Source organism: Diceros bicornis, chromosome 5 (assembly GCF_020826845.1).
Source record: "Diceros bicornis minor isolate mBicDic1 chromosome 5, mDicBic1.mat.cur, whole genome shotgun sequence".
In the NCBI taxonomy this organism is placed as follows: domain Eukaryota; kingdom Metazoa; phylum Chordata; class Mammalia; order Perissodactyla; family Rhinocerotidae; genus Diceros; species Diceros bicornis.
The window spans coordinates 65,491,371-65,514,860 of NC_080744.1; the positions used below are offsets into that span (position 1 = coordinate 65,491,371).

Here is a 23,490-nt window from a genome sequence, read left to right on the forward strand (position 1 = left end):
CAAACTAGTAGAGAAAATAGGTAAACTAGCAGCTATCACACTGAGTTGATAAAGTTTATTATAGAGCAATGACCAGGATATTACGGCTGTACCAAGAGAGACACATAAGATTCAATCCAAGAAGGAAAAAGCATGTAAGAAAGAATTCTCATGAAGGGTGAGTACATAGCACATAGTAAATATTCATTAAATATATCCAGTGAGTGACTGAGTAAATGACTCTGAAATCTGAAAGACTGACCAGAAGAAGGCAAGGAGAACTGCCTTTACGTAAAGGCATAAAAGAAAGGGGGGACTCATCAACCTCAGGGAAGACAATTAGCTAACATGGCTAGAGAATGAGATAGGCAAATGGCCTAGATCAAGAAGGACCAATATACTATAGGCCAGAAGAATGGAATTTATCCTGAAAGTAATGAGGAACTGAAACATGAATTGTACTTCTAATATATTATTCTCTTTTCAGCCTGTACTTTTCAAGTCTTCAATATCTCTTACCCAAATGGGAGCAATCAGTTAAGATCTCACTGGAAAAAGGGGTTCTATAGTCTGAAAATTAAAAGCGTTAGACTACCGAATCCAAATTACTTAGCACACATTTCTCTGGGGTCAAAATCTTGACTCTTGAGCTTTTATTTCCCTCAGTTCCCTCCCACTGCATGCTCTCTATTTCAGTCACTCCCAAATGCAGGCTATTCCTTCAAGCATGCCATTCACTTCTGACTGTATTGTTTATGCTCTTCCTTCCACTTCTAATTCTCTAGTCTATTCCCAGTCTCTGTCCAGTAGATTCCATTCATTCATTAAAATGAAGCTCAAATGTGCCTTCTTGGCAAATGCATTGCCACTACCACCACTAGTAATTAAAACTGATCACTTCTGAATTACCATTATCATCTCTAGTCTAAACTAGTGAAACAGGATCTTATCTGTCTAAAACGGGAGAAAGGAAACTAACATAAACTAGTGTGTTAAATTCTTATACCCACCCTGCACAAAAATATTACTGCCTCTAGTTTACAAGTGGAGAAATTGATATTCAAAGACATTAAGATCATACAGCTAGTGGGGCCGGCCCCGTGGCTTAGCGGTTAAGTGCGCACGCTCTGCTACTGGCAGCCCGGGGTTCGGATCCCGGGCATGCACCAATGCACCACTTCTCTGGCCATGCTGAGGCCGTGTCCCACATATAGCAACTAGAAGGATGTGCAACTATGACATACAACTATCTACTGGGGCTTTAGGGAAGAAAAGGAGGAAGAATGGCAATAGATGTTATCTCAGAGCCAGTCTTCCTCAGCAAAAAGACGAGGATTAGCACGGATGTTAGCTCAGGGCTGATCTTCCTCACAAAAAAACAAAACAAAAAACAAAAACTAAATAGATCATACAGCTAGTAAACAGTAGAACCATGACTTGAACCTAGGTCTATTTTAACTACAAAGGCTCTCTCTTTCAACTATACCAACATACTCCTGGACATCTCTCTTTCCTCCCCTCCAATCCATGAGCTATACTGCTACAAGAATATCTATCTATAAAATAAGATCTATTCATGTTGTTCCTCTACTTTCACTTGCTCCCCAAACTAAACTGTATGTAGGAGTGAACTGATGTTATGCCCATCTGGAATTGTTTTTTAAAATACATCAGCATAGAAAAAGAAAAGGGAGATAGATGAAGCAAATATGGCAAAATCTGAAAACTACTGAATCTGAGTAGGAGTTTCGAATACTATTCTCTTTACTTTTGTAGGCGTTTGGCATTTTTCATAAAAATTTCTAAATCTGCTTCCCAGTGTCAAGAGGATAAATTATAAACATTACAGCTTTAGTCACAATCTGAAACCAACTGACTACTATGCCCATAATCCTCAGCCACTAAATTTACCTTCTCAAGTACACCAAGCTCTTGTCATGATTCCATTCATTTGCTAATGCCAGTTCCTCAGTCAATAATGTGATTTCCCACTTTTTCTGACCAGCAAATTTTCAAGACCAAAGATAAAAATCACCTTTTTTTGTGTAGTCCTTCAGATACATACTTCAATCATTGCACTTATCTCATTTACTGTAATCATCTTATATATGTCTTCCCAAAGAGACTATGAGAACTTTAATGGCAGAGAACATTACATCTTTTCATATCCTCAACATTTAGCACAGTGCCTGGTACTCAAAATGAACTCCAAAAATGTTTGCTTAATAAATGATAAAATGAAAGATAAAAATATTCAATATATATTTGTTGACAATGTTAAGTTAAAAGTGTTCAATATGTATTTGTTGACTTACTAATCAAGATGAAGATTTCTGCTCATCATTGATGCAAGGGAAAGTTTAACATTTTTAGGTAGTCACTTAACATATAAGAGCCTAATTTAAACTCATAAAGTGGGAAAATAAACATCTGCCATTCCTAACTCATGAAATTGTCTAAAGAATCAATGAATATATATATTGATATTTTGTAACTTACAAAGCAATATACACAATTTTATCTATTATCAACTTCTCCTACCACACAATCATAAATACTAGGAAAGAGTAGCCTGACAACTTGACTGCATCCCACTTTTATAAGTAAAAGTTCCAACTGTACCTTTGGAAACTGAGGATTCCTCAAATCAGGAAAGAAATGAACTATGAAACTTGGTATTAAAGAAGGATTTATCCTTCTTGTTTTTATTTTTGTTTTTTGGGGGAAAAGAATGCACTTAGTTTTGGTCAAAATTTAAAATTTACATGCAGAAGTAAACTGATAAGACTTAAGCATAATCAAAATAGCATAAAAAAAGAAAAATACAGATCAATCTCACTTCTTAATATGGATGCAAAAATCATGAATAAAAACTAGCAAACAAAACATAACAGCCAATTTATATATGTTTGTGTATAAATATGTCTGTGTATATATGTATGAATGTGTATGTCTTTGTATTGACCAAGTGGAATTCTTTTCCCAGGAATGCAAAATGATTTAATTTTAGGAAAATAATGATATGAATAGATCTCAGAATGAAAATCACGCTAATCTCCACAGATGCCAAAAAAGCCTTTGATAAAATCCAATAGCCATAACTAACAAAAACACTCAAAGAAAATTAAAATCGATGCTTAATTCATTAACATGAAAAAAATGTCCTAAAGCCAGTATTTGACCTAGTGGAGAAAAGTAAAGGCATTCAAATAAAGTCTGAAACAATTATTATCATAATATAGGAGGTATGAAACCAGACAAGACAGAAAATAATCAGAGACAAAGATAGAAGAACAGAAAAAAGAATAAAAGTATTTATTTTTGCGAATATGGTAATATATCTAGAAAAGGTAAAAGGAACAACAGTAAAACTAATAAAGACAATAAAATAATTCAGTAAGATATAAAATTAATATAAAAACCAACAGCCTTCATATATACAAACAATATGCAATCTGAAGATATAATGCAAAGAAAAATCACACTTATAATAACAATAAAATGTGAAAATAAAATACTTAGGAATAAACTCAACAAGAAATACAAAAACTTAAAAACATTTCTACAAAGCACAAAGATGTCAATTATACTCAAATTATATATATATTTAACATCAGTCCCATAAAATAAAGCCATGAAAGACGCAGAAGAACCTTCAATATATATTGCTATGGGTAAGAATCCAATCTATTAAGGCTATATACTACCTGATTCCAACTATATTACATTCTGGAAAAGGCAAAACTCTGGAGACAGTAAAATGATCAGTGGTTGCCAAAGGTTACTGGGTGGGAAGTGATGAACAGGTGAAGCACAGAGGATTTTTAGGGCAGTGAAACTATTCCATATGATACTTGTAATGGTAAATACACGTCTTTATACATTTGTCAAAGCCCACAGAATGTACAACACAAATGGAACACACTAACCCAAGATGTTATTAATAGGGGAAACCGGAAGATAGAATGAAGAGGTATGTGGGAACTCTGTACTTTCTACTCATTTTTGCCATGAACCTAAAGCTGCTCTAAAAATAAAGTCTATTTATTAAAACAAAAGTTATAAAGAATATTGCTGGCACAACCAGAGGACTCTGATCATAGTCTGTGTAATAAGAAATACAGTAACAAAGTTAAATTTCTTGATAATAATTGTATTATGTAGGAACATATGATTGTGGTTGCTTTAGGAAATACAGTAATTAGGGAGTCAAGTTATATGCACAACTTACTCAAAAACAATTTAAGAAAATGAACATATGCATAATATAAAGAGATATAGCAAATGCAGTAAATTGTTAGCACTTAATAAATCTAAGTAAAGAATGTATGAGTGTTACACTATTATTAGCATTTTTCTTAGGTTTGAACTTTTCCAAGAGGAAAAAAATGTAGTGCAGACACTAACGTCACTATTCTCATTAAAGAGCAAATGATGAATCTATGGTTATGAAGGAGCAATGGTGAAAATATAAACACGCTCCAAAGCCTGCTACTGCTACTTACCCAAGTACAGTGCCTGTTTCTTGGTAATTTACTTGAATAAACTTTCCAAAACGACTTGAATTGTTATTATGAGCTGTCTTTGCATTTCCAAAGGCCTGTCAAAATAAACAGTTCTCATTAATTTCATTTAAAAAAAAAAATGGAAAATCCGGCTTAGGTCAGCTCAAAGAGACAAAATGCTAAAGAGATAGTAGAAAAGCAATTCACTTACACTTTCAGACTCTGTAGTACAGGTAAAGTAAAAGAAAGCGAGTAATAAATGAAATAAAACCAAGTATGTAGTATTTTATGCTATTCGGTAAAATAAATCAATTTTGAACTTAATGCTTATTAAAATTCAGACTTCACTTTCATATTCCAGAGCCAGCAAATTTTCTTAATAATTTATATATATATAAATCTTGCTAAACTGAAATAGTAAGGGGCTAGGAAAAAAATAATTACATCAAAATAATTACAATTTTAGAATACTATAAATGAAATGAACTTTCATTACATAATGTACACTTTATTAACTTACTTAAAACAAAGCTACCGTACTAATTTTAAAAGAATAAAAAACATATAAACTTTCTAAATTGTTACCTAAAGTACACACCATAAAATGGAATACTACACAGCAATAAAGGTAAACTACAGACATCAACATTGATGAATATCAAACATTATGCCAAGTGGAAGAAACCAGACACAAGAGTACATATTGGAATACAAAATTCTAGAAGAGGCCAAAAAAAAGAGTAACAGGAAGCATATTAGTTTTCTGGGAATGGAGGTGGGGTTGAGAAATGTCTACAAACGGGCACAAGGAGTAATGAAAATATTCTATAGCTTGATTGTATACATAGGTGTATACATTTCTCAAAAATCATTGAAGTGTACATTTTAAATGACTATTTTATGGTAAGTTACTTCTCAATAAAATTGATTAAAAATGAAATTTAGGGCCAGCCCGGTGGCATAGTGCTTAAGTTCACATGCTCCACTTTGGCAGCGCAGAGTTCACAGGTTCAGATCCTGGGTGTGGACATATGCACCACTTACCAAGGCATGCTGTGGCAGGCATCCCATATAAAATGGAAGAAGATGGGCAAAGATGTTAACTCAGGGCCAATCTTCCTCAGCAAAAAGAGGAAGATTGGCAACAGATGTTAGCTCAAGGTGAATCTTCCACAGGGGCAAAAAAAAAGAGTAACAGCTGATTTCTCAACAGAAACCCAGGAAGGACAGAAGATGGGGGGATTATATATTCGAGCACTGAAAAAAAAGCCTGTCAACCAAGAATTCTATGTCCAGTAGAACTATCCTTCAAAATTAAAGGAGAAATTAAAACATTCAGATAAACAAAAACTGAGAGATTTCATCAATAGCAGAGGAGCTTTACAAAAAATACTAAAAGAAGTAATTCAACCTGAAATGAAAGGACTAGACAATAAAGAAAATCCACATGATGAAATAAAGACCACAAATAAAGGTAAATATAAATGTAAACACAAAACAAAGTACAAATATTTTTTGTTTGTAACTCTTTTTTCCTCCTATCTGATTTGAAAGACAATTCCATAAAACAATAAATACAAATCTGTGTCTATGGGTATACAATGTAATATAAACATGTAATGTATATGAAAATAAAAGCACAAAAGAGGAGGAAAAAGACAGAGCTGCACAGAGAAAAGTTTTTGCATATTACTGAAGTTAAGTTGGTAGTAATCCAAATTAGATTGTTATGTTAATTGGAATGTCTGTGAACACCACTAAGAAAATAACAACAACAAAAAAAGAGATAACAAAATCTAAATGGTATGCTAGAAAACATCTATTTAACGTAACAGAAGGTAATGATGGGAGAATACAAGAACATAAGACAAAAAAAAAAATGGGAGACATAAATCCTACATTATTAGTAATTACATTAAATGTAAATGGATTAAACACTGCAGACAAATGGCAGAATGAATTAAAAAGAAGTGATCAAACTACATGCTTTTCCCAACAGACATACTTCAGATTTAAAGATACAAATAGGTTCAAAGTAAAAAGATGGCAAAATATATCATGCTAAAATATATCATAACTAAAAAAGAGCTGGAGTGGCTATATTAATATCAGACAAAATTGAGTTTACGTAAAAAAATGTGACAAGAGACAAAGAAAGACATTTTACAATGACAAAAGGGCTAATCCAACAAGAAGATAGTGATTAGAGATTTCAATATCAGAGGTTCAATAAATAATTGAACAACTACACAGAAGATCAATGAGGAAAAAGAAAACTTGAGAAACACTATATACCATCTAAACTATGCAGACATCTATAAAACATTCCACTCAATGACAGCAGAAATCCAAATGGAACATGGAATGGGCTTCAAGATAAATCATATATTAAGCAATAAAACCAGTCTCAGTAAGTTTAAGATGGTTAAAATCATACCAAGTATGACATGCAAACACAATGGAGTGAAATTAATACTCAGTACTGGAACAAATTTGGGGAAATTCAAAGATAGGTGGAAATTAAACAACACATTCCTAAATAACCAATGAGTCAAAGAGGAAATCACAGGAAAATTAGAAAAGAGTTTGAGATGAATGAAAACAAAAACACAATATACCAAAATTTATGGGACACAGCTAAAGCAATGCTTAGAGAGAACTTTACAGATGTAAAAGCCAATATTAAAAAAGAAGAAAGATCCCACTTCGATAACCTAAACTGCCACATTAAGAAAAGAGAAAAGGAAGAGTTAATGAATGTGAGAGCAAGCAGAAGGAAAGAAATAATAATGATTAGAGGGGAAATAAATAAATAGAGAATAGACAAACAAAGAAAATTAACAAAAGCAAAAGTTGATTCTTTGAAAAAAGATCAACAAATTGGCAAAACTTTTAGGTACAGAGGCCAAGAAAAAAAGAGAAAAGACTCAAATTACTAAATTCAGGAAAGAAAGAGGGAAAATTACTACTAACGTAACAAAAATAAAAAGCATTATAAAACTATAGCATGAACTAATCAATCAGATAACCTAGATAAAATGAACAAATTCCTAAAAGATACAAACTACCAAAACTGGCTCAAGAAGAAATAAAAAATATGAGTAGACCTACAATAAATACATTGAAACAGCAAAAAAAAAAACCTTCAAAAAAAGCTCAGGACCAGATGGCTTCACCATCTGGTGAATTCCACCAAACATTTAAAGAAAAATTAACAACAATCCTTCCAAAAATAGGTCAGGAGGGAGAACTACCTAATTTTATAAGGCCAAAAATATTTCACTGAAACCAAAATCAGACAAAGACAGCAGAAGAAAACTACAGACAAATATCGATTGAAACACAAAAATTCTCAAGAAAATAGTAGCAAACTTAATCCAGCAACATATGAAAAGAAGTATATACCATGATAAAGTAGGATTTGTATAAGGAAAGAAAGGTTGGTTCAACATACAAAAACGAATGTAATACACAGTATTAATAGACAGACAAAAGTCACATGATCATCTGAATAGATAGAGAAAAACATTTGACAAAAGCAACACTTTTTCATGATATAAACACTCAAACTAGAAATAGTAAGGAACTTTCTCAATCTGATTAAGAACATCTATTAAATATATAGGCTTACAACATACTTTCTGGTGAAAGACTGAAAGCTTTCCCCCTATGATAAGAAAGAAGACATGGATGTCCGCTCTCATCACTTCTATTCAACACTGTACTTAAGTTTCTAACCAGGACAACTTAAAAATACAAAGAAAAAAAGGAATCCAGATAAAAGGAAGAAGTAAAACTATCTAAATTCACAGATGACATTATCTTATACATAGAAAATACAAAGGAATACACAAAAAGAGCTATTAAATCTAATAAACAAATTCAACAAAGTTGCAGGATACAAAAATAATATACAAAAAAAACCAATTACATTTCTCTATACTAGCAATGAACAACCAGAAAATGAAATTAGGAAACACAATTCCATTGAAAGTAGATTACAAAAACTAAAATACTTAGGAATGATTTAACAAAAGAGGTGTAAGACTTGTACACTGAAAATTAAAAAACGTTGCTGAAAGAAATTAAGGAATACCTAAACAAATGGAAAGACATCCTGTATTTGTGGGGGGGGGGGGAAACTTAATATTGTTAATATCTACAGATTCAATACAATCCCTACCAAAACCTAAGCTACCTTTTTTCAAGAAAGCTAATTCTAAAAATAACATGGAAATTCAAGGGACCCAAAATGCCCAAAACAATCTCGAAGGACAAGAAATTTGGAGGATTCACATCTCCCAATTTCAAAAATTACTATAAAGTTACAGTATTCAAGACCATGTAGTACTAGCACATAGATAAACATATAGATCAATGGGTTAGAATTGAGATTAAGAAATAAACTCTTACATTCCCGGTCAACTGATTTTCTACAAGGATGTCAAGACAATTCAACGGGGACAAAACGGTCTTTTCAATACATAGATATACACATGCAAAAAAATGCAGCTAAACACCTACCTCTTACCATATAAAAAAAATTAATTCAAAATGAATCAAAGACCTAAATGTAAGAGCTAAAAGTATAAAACTCTTAAGAGAAACCATAGGTGTAAATCTTCATGACCTTGGATTTGGCAAAGGTTTCTTAAAATGACACCAAAAGTACAAAGTACTAAAGGAAAAATCGATAAACACGACTTCATCAAAATTAAAACTTTCGTTCTTCAAAGGACACAGTCAAGAAAATGAAAAGAAAATCCACAGAATGGAAGACGATCTTTGCAATTCATATACTGATACACAAGTTGCATCCAGAATACATAAATAATTCTCACAACTCAATAATAAAAAGACAAAGAATCCAATTTAAAAACGGGCAAAGAATTTTAATAGACATTTCTCCACAGACGATATACGAATGGCCAACAAGCACATGGAAAACACGCTCAACATCATCAGTCATTAGGGAAATGCAAATCAAAACCACAATGAGATACCACTTCACACACACTAAGATGCCTATAACCAAAAACAAGTGATAGTGAGGATGTGGAGATATGGAACCCTCATACATTACTAGTAGGAATATAAAATGGCGTAGCCACTTTGGAAAACAATTTGGCAGTTCCTCAACCAGATAAACATAGTAACCATATGACACAGCAACTCAACTCCTAGGTATATACCCAAGAGAACTGAACACATATGTCCCCACAAAGTCCTGTACATGAACAGTCATAACAACATTATTCACATAGCCAAAAAATAGAAACAACCCAAATGTCTATCAACATATGAACGGATAAACAAAATGTAGTATGTCTATGCAGGGGAATATGATTCACCCATAAAAAGGTATGAAATAGTGATACACACTACAATATGGACGAACCTTGGAAACGCTATGCTAAGTGAAAGAAGTCAGACACAAAAGAATATATATTGTATGATTCCACTTATTATTCTAGATATGAAATATCTAGAATAGGTAATTCCAGAGAGACAGAAAGCTCCAGGGGCTTTGGAATGAATACATGAAAATGTTTTGAAACTAGACAGAGGTAGTGGTTCCATAACATTGTGAATATACTAAATGCCACTGAACTATAAACTTTAAAAAGTTACTTTTATGGTATGTGAATTTCACCTCAAAAAATTTTAAAAAAGAAAACAAGGAAGAAAAGAGAAAAAGTTAAAGAGAACAAGGAACACGTGGGAGTAACAGGAAAAAGTACAAGAATATAGACAAACCTAACCATATCAGGAATCTCATTAAATTTAAATGGTACAAGCATCCCAATTAAAGGCTAACCATGGTCATATTACATAAAAAAGCAAGGCCCAACCATAAACTGTTTACATATAGCTCTTTAAACATAAAGAAACAAGCTAAAAGTAAAAGGATAGAAAAAAATATCTTGCTAATACTAGCCACAGGAAAGCTAGAGTGGCTACATTAATATCAGACAATGTAGATTTCAGAGTAACGAATATTATGAAGAAAAAGAGAGCTATTTCATAATGATAAAAGGGCCAATTAATCAAAAGCAAGCAGCTATAATCATAAATGTGCATGCACCAACAAGAGAACTTCACATACAAGATGCAAAACCTGACAGAAATTAAAGGAGTAATGGGAAAATGTACAAGTATAGCTGGAGGTATCAAGACCTCTCTCTCAATGATTGATAGAATAAGTGGACAGAAAATCAGCAAGCATGTATTGGACTTCAACACCACTATGAACAAAATTAATAAGACTGACATACATAAAACACTCCACCCAATAAGAGTAGAATACACATTTTCTTAAGTACATATAGAATATTTACCAGGAAAGACCACATTCAATAAATTTAAAAGGATTCCAGTCATACAATGTAGTGTTACCTAACCACAAGATAATTAAATTACAAATCAATAGGAGATAGGAACTAAATATTTGTAAACTAAATAACATAAATCTAAGTAACCCACGGTTCAAAGAAGAAATCAAGAGAGAAATCAGCAAATATTTTGAACTAAATGAAAACAAAAACACGTATCAGAATTTGTCGGATGCCACTAAAGTAGTATTTAGGGGAGAATTTATATCACTAAACGACTTTATAAGAAAAGAAGAAAGGTCTCAAATCAATGACCTCAGATACCAAACTAAGAAACTAAAAAAGAGCAAATTAAATGTAATGTAAGCCAAAAACTAATAAAGATCAAAGCTTAAAATTAATAAAATATAAAACAGCAAAACAACAACAAAATCCATGAAACCAAGAGCTGGTGCTTGTATAATAAGGGAATATTGTATAAAACATTATGCCAATAGCTTTGAGGACTTAGATTAAGCAATTTCCTAGAAAGACACAAAGTACCAAAGCTCATTCCAGAAGAAATACATAACATGAATAACTCTGTATCTACTTTCAAAACTGAAACTTTATTTAAAACCTTCCTGCTGGCAGAGTGAGCTCTTCCCTTAGTCTCTCTCCCTTAAGATACAACGAAAAGGACATTCATAAACCAACATTCATAAATCAAATGTCACAGGACATTCACACAACACAATAGGCATCTGAGAGATCCACACAGCCATACATCTGAAGGTAGGGGTGCTGGACCTACCCGGGAGGCAGTGGAAAAAGGTAAGGAGATCTCCTCTCACTCCCCAAGGGCGCGAGACCTTGTGGCAGCCAGCACACAACACTGAGAGGAGAAGGGGAAAAAGACAGCCCTCTGTGGGAACACTTGCGCTCTCAGAATTGCCTCCCAGCCTGTGGGAACGCTCCACACCGAGGAAGCTGAGCAATCTCAGGGACATCCACACCAAGCCAAAGACTTGGCAGATAGTGAGTGCAGAGCAGGGGCACGCAGGATTGCATACATGAAAGAAAGTGCCCCTCCCCCCACCGCCTGGAGCACCACCTTGGACGGTTGGCCAGAACAGGGGATTCGCACCAGAGAGCCTGTGCACATGTGTGTAAAGCAGCAGCAGCTGAGGGTAAACGCAAACGGGCCCAGTCAGCACAGCTTCCAACAGACAGGCACATCTGCCAGGGGTCACAGGGGGCTCAGAAGACACAGCTCCTGCCCCTTCTAGTGGCAGCAGGTGAAATCAGCAACTAGATACTACCACTATGCAACAGCACAAATCCATTCCATCAAATAGCATGAAAACATATATTAACACTCCAGACCAGAGGGAAAATGACAAGTATCCAGAAATCAATCATTATGTCACAGAAATTTACAATCTAAATGACAGAAAATTCAAAATAGCTATCATAAAGAAACTCAACAAGTTACAAGAAAACACAGAAAGACAGTTTAATGATCTCAGGAATAAAATTAATGAACAGAGGGAATTCATCACAAAAGAGATTCAAACTATAAAAAAAAAAATCAGAAATGTTGGAGATGAAGAACACAATGAATGAGATACAAGAAAATCTGCAGTCCTTAAAAAATAGAGGTGATATCACGGAGCACAGAATCAGTAATTCAAGGACAGCCCCGTGGCTTAGCGGTTAAGTGCGCGCGCTCCACTGCTGGCGGCCCAGGTTCAGAACCCCGTGCGCACACTGATGCACCGCTTCTCTGGCCATGCTGAGGCCACGTCCCACATACAGCAACTAGAAGGATGTACAACTATGACGTACAACTATCTACTGTGGCTCTGGGGGAAAAAAATAATAATGAAAAAGAATAAAATTTGAGAATCAGTAACTCAGAGGACAGAAATCTAGAAATGCTGCAGATGGAGGAAGAGTGAGAACTAAGACTAAAAAGGAATGAAGAAATTCTCTGAGAAATATCCAACTCAATTAGGAAATGCAACATAAGGATTATAGGTATTCCAGAGGAAGGGAGGGAGGGAGAAAGGAACAGAGAGCTTGTTCAAAGAAATAATAGCTGAGAACTTCCCCAACTGGGGATGGATCTGGAATTACATGTAAACATAGCTAACAGAACTCCTTATTACATCAATATAAAAGTCTATCTCCAAGGCATACATTAGTAAAACTGGCAAAAGTCAATGACAAAGAAAAAATATTACGGGCAGCAAGGCAGAAGAAAATAACCTAAAAAGGAACCCCTATCAGGCTTTCAGAGGGTTTCTCAGCAAAAACCTTACAGGATAGGAGAGTGGAATGATATATTCAAAATACTAAAAGACAAAAACTTTCAGCCCATAATACTCTATCCAGCAAAAATATCCTTCAGATATGATGGAGAAAAAAAAACTCTCTCAGATAAAGCTGAGGGAGTTCATTGCCACAAGATCCCCCCTCACTACAAGAAAGGATCAAGAAGGCCCTCATACCTGGAAAAAAAAAAAAAAGGGGTTTACAAAGCCTTGAGCAAGAGATAAATACAGACAAGATCAGAAAAGGTTAGCAAACACTTAATTATAACATTAAAGATAAAGGGAAGGAAAGCATCAAAAATAACTATACTCACTTCATTATAATCACAAACTCACAAAACAGACAGAATAAGCTTTGACGACAATAACTTACATGGGGAAGAGGAAAGGGATGGAACCTGCTTAGACTGAGGAAATAAGAGACTATCAGAAAATGGACTATCTTGGGGGCTGGCCCAGTGGCACAGTGGTTAAGTTTGGCACATTCTGCTTCGGCAACCCGAGTTCACAGGTTCAGATCCCAGGTGCGGACCCACACCACTCATCAAGCCATGCTGTGGTGGCATCTCACATACAAAAAAAAAAAAAAAAAAATAGAGGAAGATGGGCATAGATGCTAGCTCAGGGCCACTCTTCTTCAAGCAAAAAGACAAAGATTGGCAACAGGTGTTAGCTCAGGGCCAATCTTCCTCACCGCCACCCCCCCCAAAAAAAGAAAATGGGCTATCTCATCTACAAGATCTTTTATACAAACCTCATGGTAACCACTAAACAAAAAATCAGAGCAGAGACACAAATTATAAACGAAGAGAAAACTGAGCAAATCATCATAGAGAAACACCAAACTGAACTGGCTGTTGGAAATACATGGGACAAGACACAAGGGAAATACAGAACAACTGGAAAACAAGTGATAAAACAGCACTATTAAGCCCTCATATATCAATAATCACTCTAAACGTAAATGGATTGGATTCTCCAATCAAAAGACATGAAGTGGCTGGATGGATTAAAAAAACCAAGACCCAACAATATGCTTCCTCCAGGAAACACATCTCAGCTCTAAAGGCAAACACAGGCTCAGAGTGAAGGAATGGAAGACAATACTCCAAGCTAACGACAAACAAAAGAAAGCAGGTGTTGCCATACTTATATCAGACAAAGTTGACTTCAAGATAAAAAAGGCAATGAGAGACAAAGAGGGGCAGTATATAATGATAAAAGGGACACTCCACCAAGAGGACATCACACTTATAAATATATATGCACCTAACACAGGCACACCAAAGTACATAAAGCAACTATTAACAGACCTAAAAGAAGAAATTAACAGTAACACAATAATAGTAGCGGACCTCAACACCACACTTACATCAACGGATAGATCATCCATACAGAAAGTCAACAAGGAAATAGTGGAATTAAATGAAAAACTAGACCAGATGGACTTAATAGATATATAGAGAGCACTCCATCCAAAATCAACAGAATACACATTCTTCTCAAATGCACATGGAACATTCTCAAAGACAGACCATATGCTGGGAAACAAGGCAAGCCTCAACAAATTTAAGAAGACTGAAATCATATCAAGCATCTTTTCCAAACATAATGCTATGAAACTAGAAATCAATCATAAGGAAAAAAGCTGGAAAAGCGACAAACAAATACGTCGAGACTAAAAAACATACTACTGAAAAACAAATGGATCATTCAAGAAATTAAAGGAGAAATCAAAAAACATCTGGGGGCCAGCCTGGTGGTGTAGCAGTTAAGTTTGCATGCTCTGCTTCCATGGCCCAGGGTTTGCAGGTTCGGATCCCAAGTGCGGACCTATGCGCTACTCATCAAACCATGCTGTGGCAGGCGTCCCACATATAAAGTACAGGAAGATGGGCACATATGTTAGCTCAGCGCCAATCTTCCTCACACACACACAAAAAAATCTGGAGACAAATGAAAAGGAAAATACAGGGCCGGCCCTGTGGCTTAGTGGTTAAGTGTGCGCACTCCACTGCTGGCAGACCGGGTTCGGATCCCGGGCGAGCACCAACGCACCGCTTCTCCGGCCATGCTGAGGCCGCGTCCCACATACAGCAACTAGAAGGATGTGCAGCTATGACATACAACTATCTACTGAGGCTTTGGGGGGAAAAATAAAGAAAGAAAGAAAATTATTTAAAAAAAAGGAAAATACACCATACCAATTCATATGGGATGCAGCAAAACTGGTCCTAAGAGGGAAATTCATAGCAATACAGGTTCACCTTAACAAACAAGAAAACTCTCAAATAAGTAACCTTAAACTACACCTAACAGAACTAGAAAAAGAAGAACAAACAAAGCCCAAAGTCAGCAGAAGGAAGGAAACAAAAATTAGAGCAGAAATAAATAGAAACCAAAATAAACTGCTGACGAACATAGATGCAAAAATCCTCAACGAAATATTGGAAAACTGAATACAGCAATACATTAAAAGGATCATACACCAAGATCAACTGGGATTTATACCAGGGACACAGGTATGGTTCATCATCTGCAAATCAATCAATGTGATACACCACATTAACAAAATGAGGAATAAAAACCACATGATCATCTCAGTACATGCAGAGAAAGCATTTGACAAGATCCAACATCCATTTATGATAAAAACTCTCAATAAAATGCGTACAGAAGGAAATTACCTTAACATAATAAAGGCCATATATGACAAGCCCACAGCCAACATCATACTCAATGGGGAAAAACTGAAAGCCATCTCTCTGAGAACAGGAACAAGACAAGGGTGCCCACTCTCGCCAGTCTTATTCAACACAGTACTGGAGGTTTTGGCCAGAGCAATTAGGCAAGAAAAAGAAATAAAAGGTATCCAAATTGGCAAGAAAGAAGTGAAACTCTCGCTATTTGCAAAAGACATGACTCTATAAATAGAAAACCCTAAAGAATCTACTGGAAAACTATTAGAAATAATCAACAATTACATCAAAGTTGCAGGGTACAAAATCAACTTACAGAAATTAGTTGCATTTCTACACTCTAATAACGAACTAACAAAAAGAGAACTCAAGAATACAATCCCATTTACAATAGCAACAAAAAAAATAAAATATTTAGGAATAAATTTAACCAAGAAGGTGAACGACATATACAATGAAAACTATAAGACATTATTGAAAGAAATCAACGATGACATAAAGAAATGGAATGATATTCCATGCACACAAAATGGAAGAATAAACAGTTAAAATGTCCATACTACGTAAAGCAATCTACAGACTCAAAGCAATTCCCATCAGAATCCCAATGACATTCTTCACAGAAACAGAACAAAGAATCCTAAATTTATATGCAGCAATAAAAGACCCCAAATAGCTAAAGCAACCTCTAGAAAAAAGCACAAAGCTGGAGGCATCATAATCCCTGAGTTCAAAATATACTGTAAGGCTATAGTAATCAAAACAGCATGGTACTGGTACAAAAAGAGACACACAGATCAATGGAACAGAATCAAAAGCCCAGAAACAAAACCACACACCTACAGACAGCTAATCTTCGACAAAGGAGCCAAGAACATACAAGAGAGAAAGGAAAGTCTTTTCAATAAATGGCGTTGGGAAAACTGGACAGCCATATGCAAAAAAAATGAAAGTAGCCCATTATCTTTCGCTATACACAAAAATTAACTCAAAATGGATTAAAGACCTAAAGGTAAGACATAAAATCATAAAACTCCTAGAAGAAAACATAGGCAGTAGACTCTTTGATATTGGCCTTAGAAACATCTTTTCAAATACCTCGGGCAAGGAAAACAAAAGAAAAAATAAACAAATAGGACTTCATCAGACTTAAGAGCTTCTGCAAGGCAAAGGAAACCCGGAACAAAATGAAAAGACAACCCACCAACCGGGAGAAAATACATTACCAAATCATATATCTGACAAGGGGTTAATCTCCAAAATATATCTCCAAAATATATCTCCAAAATATATAAAGAACTCATACAACTCAACAACAAAAAAACAACCCAATCAAAAAATGGGCAGAGGAACAGACATTTTTCCAAGGAAGATATACAGATGGCCAACAGGCACATGAAAAGATGCTAAACATCACTAATCATCAGGGAAATGCAAATCAAAACCACAATGAGATATCCCCTTACACCTGTTAGAACGGCTATAATTACCAAGACAAAAAATAACAAATGTTAGAGAGGATGTGGAAAAAAGGGAACCCTCTGACACTGCTGGTGGGAATGCAAACTGGTCCAGCCACTATGGAAAACAGTATAGGGGCCGGCCTGGTGGCGCAAGCAGTTAAGAGCGTGTGCTCCGCTGTGGCAGCCAAGGGTTTGCCAGTTTGGATCCCGGGCGCGCACCAATGCACCACTTGTCAAGCCATGCTGTGGCAGCGTCCCATATAAAGTGGAGGAAGATGGGCATGGATGTTAGCTCAGGGCCAATCTTCCTCACAAAAAAAAACAGTACGGAGAGTTCTCAAAAAATTAAATATAGAAATACCATACTACCTAGCTATCCCACTACTGGGTATTTATCCAAAGAACTTGACATCAACAATTCAAAGAGATTTATGCACCCCACGTTCACTGCAACATTGCTCACAATAGCTAAGACATGGAAGCAACCCCAGTGCCTACTGACTGACGAATAGATAAAGATGTGGTACATATACACAATGGAATACTACTTAGGCATAAAAAAAGACAAAATCATTCCATTTGCAACAACATGGACGGACCTTGAGGGTGTTGTGTTAAGCGAAATAAGCCAGAAAGAGAAAGACAAACACTGTATGATTTCACTCACAAGTGGAAGGAAGATAAACAAACACATGGACAAAGAGAAAAGATTAGTGGTTATGGGGGGAAGGAGGTTGGTGGTGGGCATAAAGGGTAAAGGGGCACATATATATGGTGACTGACAAATAATAATGTACAAGTGAAATTTCACAATGTTATAGACTATTATGAGCTCAATAAAATTAAAAAAAAAAAAAAAAACCTTCCTGCAAAGAAAACACCAGGCCCAGATTGCTTCATTAATAAATTCTAACACTGATAGTAGAAAAGAAATATCAGTTCTACACAAACTCTTCCAAAAATATAAGAGAAGACTTCCCAACTCATTTCCATGAGGTCAAAGTTATCCTGATACCAAAACAAAACAAAACAAAAAAGACATTAAAGAAAACAATATTTCTCATGACCACAGATACAAAAATCCCCAAAAAAAAATTAGCAAACCAAATCCAGCAATACATTAAAGGATAATACATCATAACCAAGTGGTGCTTATCCCAGGTATGCTGAGCTGGTTTATCACTCCAAAATCCATCAATATAATTCACCATATTAACAAACTATATTTTTAAAACCATATGACCATCTCAATAGACAAAGAAAAAGCACTTGACAAAATCCAACATCCATTTCTGATAAAAACTCTATACAAAGGAATAAAAGGATACAGCCTCAATCTAATAAAGAGCATCTACATAAAACCAACAGCTATCATCACACAATGTTTAAAGCCTGAATGCTTTCCTCCTAATACAAAGATGTTGCTTTCACCACCTCTATTCAACATTATACTGGAGTAGCCAGTGAAATCTGCAAGGAAAAAAAGAATTCCAGATTGAAAAGAAAGAAAGAAAACTCTTTTTATTCACAAACATAACTTCCTATATGAAAAATCCAATGGAAACTACAAAAAAAAACTATCAGAACTAATATTTGCATCTAGCCAGGTTGTAGAATACAAAATCAATATACCAATATCAACTGTATTTCTATATTCTAGGAACTAACAACTGAAAAATTCTAAATATCATTTATAAAGGCACCAAAAAAACATTGAGATACATCTTACCAAAGATGTGAAAGATCTGTACATTGAAAACAACAAAATATTGCTGAGGAAATTAAAGATCTTAATAAATGAAGAAATAAATTTGTTCATGGGTCAGATGACTTAACATTGTTACCACGTCAATTCTCCCCAAATTGAAATACAGATTTGACACTATCCCAATCAAAGTCCCAAAAGGCTTTTATGGGAAACTTAACAATCTAGTTCTAAAATTCATATGGACATGCCAAGAACTTAGAATATCCAAACAATTCTGCAAAAGAAGAACAAAACTGGAGGGTTAATACTACCTAATTTCAAAAATTATCATAAAGCTACATAATGAAAATAATGTGGCACTGGCATAAAGACAGACAAACAGATCGATGGAACAAAAGAGAAAATCCAGAAATGAGCCCACATATATATGGACAAATAATTTTTTGATGATTTTTTGACAAAGACACCAAGGCAGTAAGGTGAAGAAAATAGTCTTTCAACAAAAGGTGCTGAAAGAAGTGGATAGTCATAGGTAAATACTGGATCTATACCTCCCACCATATACAAAAATGAACTCGAAATGGATCACAGACCTAAATGCAAAACCTGAAATAATAAAAGTAATGGAAAAAAACATAGGAGAAAATCTTTGCAACCATGGGTTAGGCAAATTTTCTTAAATATGACACCAAAAGCACAATTCATAAAAGAAAAAAATGGCTAAAATGAACATCAAAATTTAAAATTCTGTCCTTCAAAAGGTACTATTAAGAGAGGGTTAAATCTGGAAGAAATTTCACCAAGGAGGTGAAAGATCCGTACAATGAAAACTATAAGACATTAACGAAAGAAACTGAAGAAGATACAAATAAATGGAAAGATACCCCATGCTCACGGATTGCAAGAATTAATATTATTAAAATGTGCACCATACTACCCAAAGCAATCTACAGATTTAATGCAATTCCTATCAAAATGGCACTTTTCACAGAAATACAAAAAACAATCCTAAAATTTGTATGGAGCCACAAAAGACCCCAAATAGCCAAAGCAATCTTGAGAAGGCAGAACAAAGCTGGAGGTATCACACTTCCTGATTTCAAACTATATTAAAAATCTACAGTAATCAAAACAGTATGGTATTGGCATGAAAACAGACATATAATCAATGAAACAGAAATAGAGAGCCCAGAAACCCACACACATACAGTCAATTAATTTACAACAAAGGAGCCAAGAATATATAATGGGGAAAAGGATAGTCCTTTCAATAAATGGTGCTGGGAAAACTAGACAGTTACATGTAAAAGACTGAAAATGGACCTCTATCTTACAACACACACAAAAATCAACTCAAAATGAATTAAAGACTTGAATGTAACACCCGAAACCATAAACCTCCTAGAAGAAAACATAAGGGGTAAGACATCAGTCTTGGCAATGATTTTTTGGATTTGACACCAAAAGCAAAGGCAACAAAAGCAAAAATAAACAAACAGAACTACACCAAACTAAAAACCTTCTGCACAGCAAAGGAATCATCAATAAAATGAAAAGGCAATCTATCAAATGAGAAAAAATATTTGCAAATTCTATATCTCATAAGGGGTTAACATTCAAAATATACAAAGAATTCACACAACTCAATAGCAAAAAACAAACAACCCGATTCAAAAATGGTCAGAGGAACTGAACAGACATTTTTCCATAGAAGACCTACAGATGGCCAACAGGCGCATGAAAAGGTGCTCAACATCACTATACCAGGGAAACACAAACCAAATGAGATATAACCTTACAACTGTTAGAATGGCTTTCATCCAAAAGACAAAAAACAACAATTGTTGGCGAGGACGTAGAAAAACGTGAACTCTTGTGAGCTGTTGTTGAGAATGTAAATTGGTACAGCCACTGTGAAAAACAGTATGGAGGTTCCTCAAAAAATTAAAAAACAGTACCATATGATCCAGCAATTCCACTTCTGTGTATATATCTGAAGGAAATGAAACCACTATCTCAAAAGAGATTTCTGCACCCCCATGTTCACTGCAGCATTATTTATAATAGTCAAGATATGGAAACAACCTAAGTGTCCATGGACAGACGAATAAAGAAGATGCGGCATGTACATAAAATGGAATATTATTCAGCCATAAAAAAAGACGGAAATCCTGCCATCTGCAACAACATGGATGGAACTTGAGGGCATTACGCTAAGTGAGATAAGTCAGACAAAGAAAGACAAATACTGTATGATGTCACTTATATGTGGAATCTAAAAAAATCGAACTCATAGAAACAGAGAGAAGATTGGTGGTTGTGGGGTGGGGGGATGGGTGAAGGTGGTCAAAAGGCATAAACTTCCAGTTAATAAGATAAATAAGTTCTCAGGATGTAATGTGCAGCATGATGACTACAGTTAATAGTACTGTATTATATATTTGAAAGTTACTAAGAAAGTAAATCTTAAAAGTTCTCATCTCAGGAAAAAAAAATTTGTAACTATGTGAGGTGATGGATGTTAAACTTATTGTGGTAATCATTTCACAATATAAACATATATCAAATTATTATGCTGTACACCTTGAACTAATACAATGTTATATATCAGTTATATCCCAATAAAATTGGGAGAAAATTTTTTAATTCTGCTCTTCAAAAGGCATTACTAAGAGAGGGTTAAATCTGGGAGAAAATGTGTGCAAAACATGTATCTGATAAAGGACTTGTACCCAGCATACACAAAGAACTCTCGAAATGCAACAATAAGAAAACCCAATAACAAGTTAGGCAATAGATTCGGACAGACACTTCCCCAAAGCAGATATATGGATGGCAAATAAACACAAGAAAAGGTGCTCACATCATTAGTCATTATAGAATTCAAATTAAAACCAAAATGAGATACCACTATATACCTATTAGAATGGCTAAAATTATAAAAGAATGACTGTACCAAGGGTGAGCAAGGATACGGAGTAAATGGAAGTGTCACACACTGCTTGGTGGAAATATAAAATAGTACGTACAATCACTTTGGAAAAGTTTGGGAGTTTCTTAAAAAGTTAAACATATACTTTTTACCTAGGAAAAAATTCTACTCCTAGGTATTTACCCAAGAAAAAGGAATGTGTATGTCCACATAAAGACTTACATACAGCTTTAAGTGTAATAGCCAAAAACTGGAACAACCCAAATGTCCATCAACAGATAAATGGATAAACAAACTGTGGTATACCTATACAATGGAATACTAACCTAGCAAAAGGAATGAATTATTTACGCACACAACATGGATGAATCTCAAAATAATTATACCGAGTGAGAGAAGTCAAACATAAAAGAGTATATACTAGCTGATTCCATTTATATAAAATTTCAGGGAAAAAAAAAACTAATCTGAAGTGACAGAAAGCACTTAAGTGGTTTCTTGTAGGTGAGTGGGCTGGAAGGGGTCTGAGACAGGGATTACAAAGAGATATGAGGAAACTTAGGATCATGGATACCTTCAGTATCTGACTTTGGTGGTGGTTTAACATATACATATGTCAAAATTTATCAAACTGTACACTTTAAATATGTGCAGTTTACTATATCTCAATTATACCTCACAAAAATCTCTCTCACACAAATCACTAAGTAACATTACCTTTTCCTTTCAGCTTTTTTTTTATTTATTTATTTATTTTTCCCCCAAAGCCCCAGTAGATAGTTGTATGTCATAGCTGCACATCCTTCTAGTTGCTGTATGTGGGACACAGCCTCAGCATGGCCGGAGAAGCGGTGCATCGGTGCACGCCCGGGATTCGAACCCAGGCCGCCAGCAGCGGAGCGCGTGCACTTAACCACTAAGCCACGGGGCCAGCCCTCCTTTCAACTCTAAAACAAAAATAATACACTCTCTTTTCCTTTCTACCCTTGATAGTCCACTTCTAAAACATTACAGAAAAATTTTTTCCCATATTTTCTACATTTTCAAAAGGGAGTCCTTAGAATTTCAATGCTAGGCACAGATGTTAAGTTTGCAAAGATACAAATATACTGACAAGAATATTTTCCCCAATCCAGTTACAGACAGGAGTTCCTGCCCCTGCTGTATCCCTTTACAGGGACATATATATGACTCCAATCATCTTTTGCATCTTGCATCGCTATGACCCAAAGACAGCCCTTGAAAAAAATATTGCCACTATCATACCCTTCAATCTTCCACACTGACTTCTCTGCTTTCCCATCTTCCAGTTTTCCTTGGTAACTCAAAATGATGCCTATACTTCTATTTAGTTTCATTTCATTTTCTCACATCTAGCAAATTTTTATTTTTATTTTTTTTAAGATATGTTTAAGGGGCTGGCCTGGTGGCGCAAGCGGTTAAGTGCGCGCACTCCGCTGCGGAGGCCCGGGGCTCGCTGGTTCGGATCCTGGTCACGCACCGACGCACCGCTTGGAAAGCCATGCTGTGGCGGCATCCCATATAAAGTAGAGAAAG

General features: G+C 35.1%; 1 protein-coding gene across 17 annotated transcripts in view; it reads right to left on the bottom strand.

Moving 5' to 3' along the window:
- Positions 1 to 23,490, bottom strand: part of MYO9A (myosin IXA) — a 278,567-nt gene that overhangs the window by 209,996 nt on the left and 45,081 nt on the right. For all 17 annotated transcript variants that reach the window (XM_058541992.1, XM_058541989.1, XM_058541982.1 and 14 more), the window contains one exon: positions 4,485 to 4,579. In XM_058541992.1, coding sequence (XP_058397975.1) covers positions 4,485 to 4,579 — 95 coding nt within the window. The remainder of the gene's footprint in view (positions 1 to 4,484; positions 4,580 to 23,490) is intronic.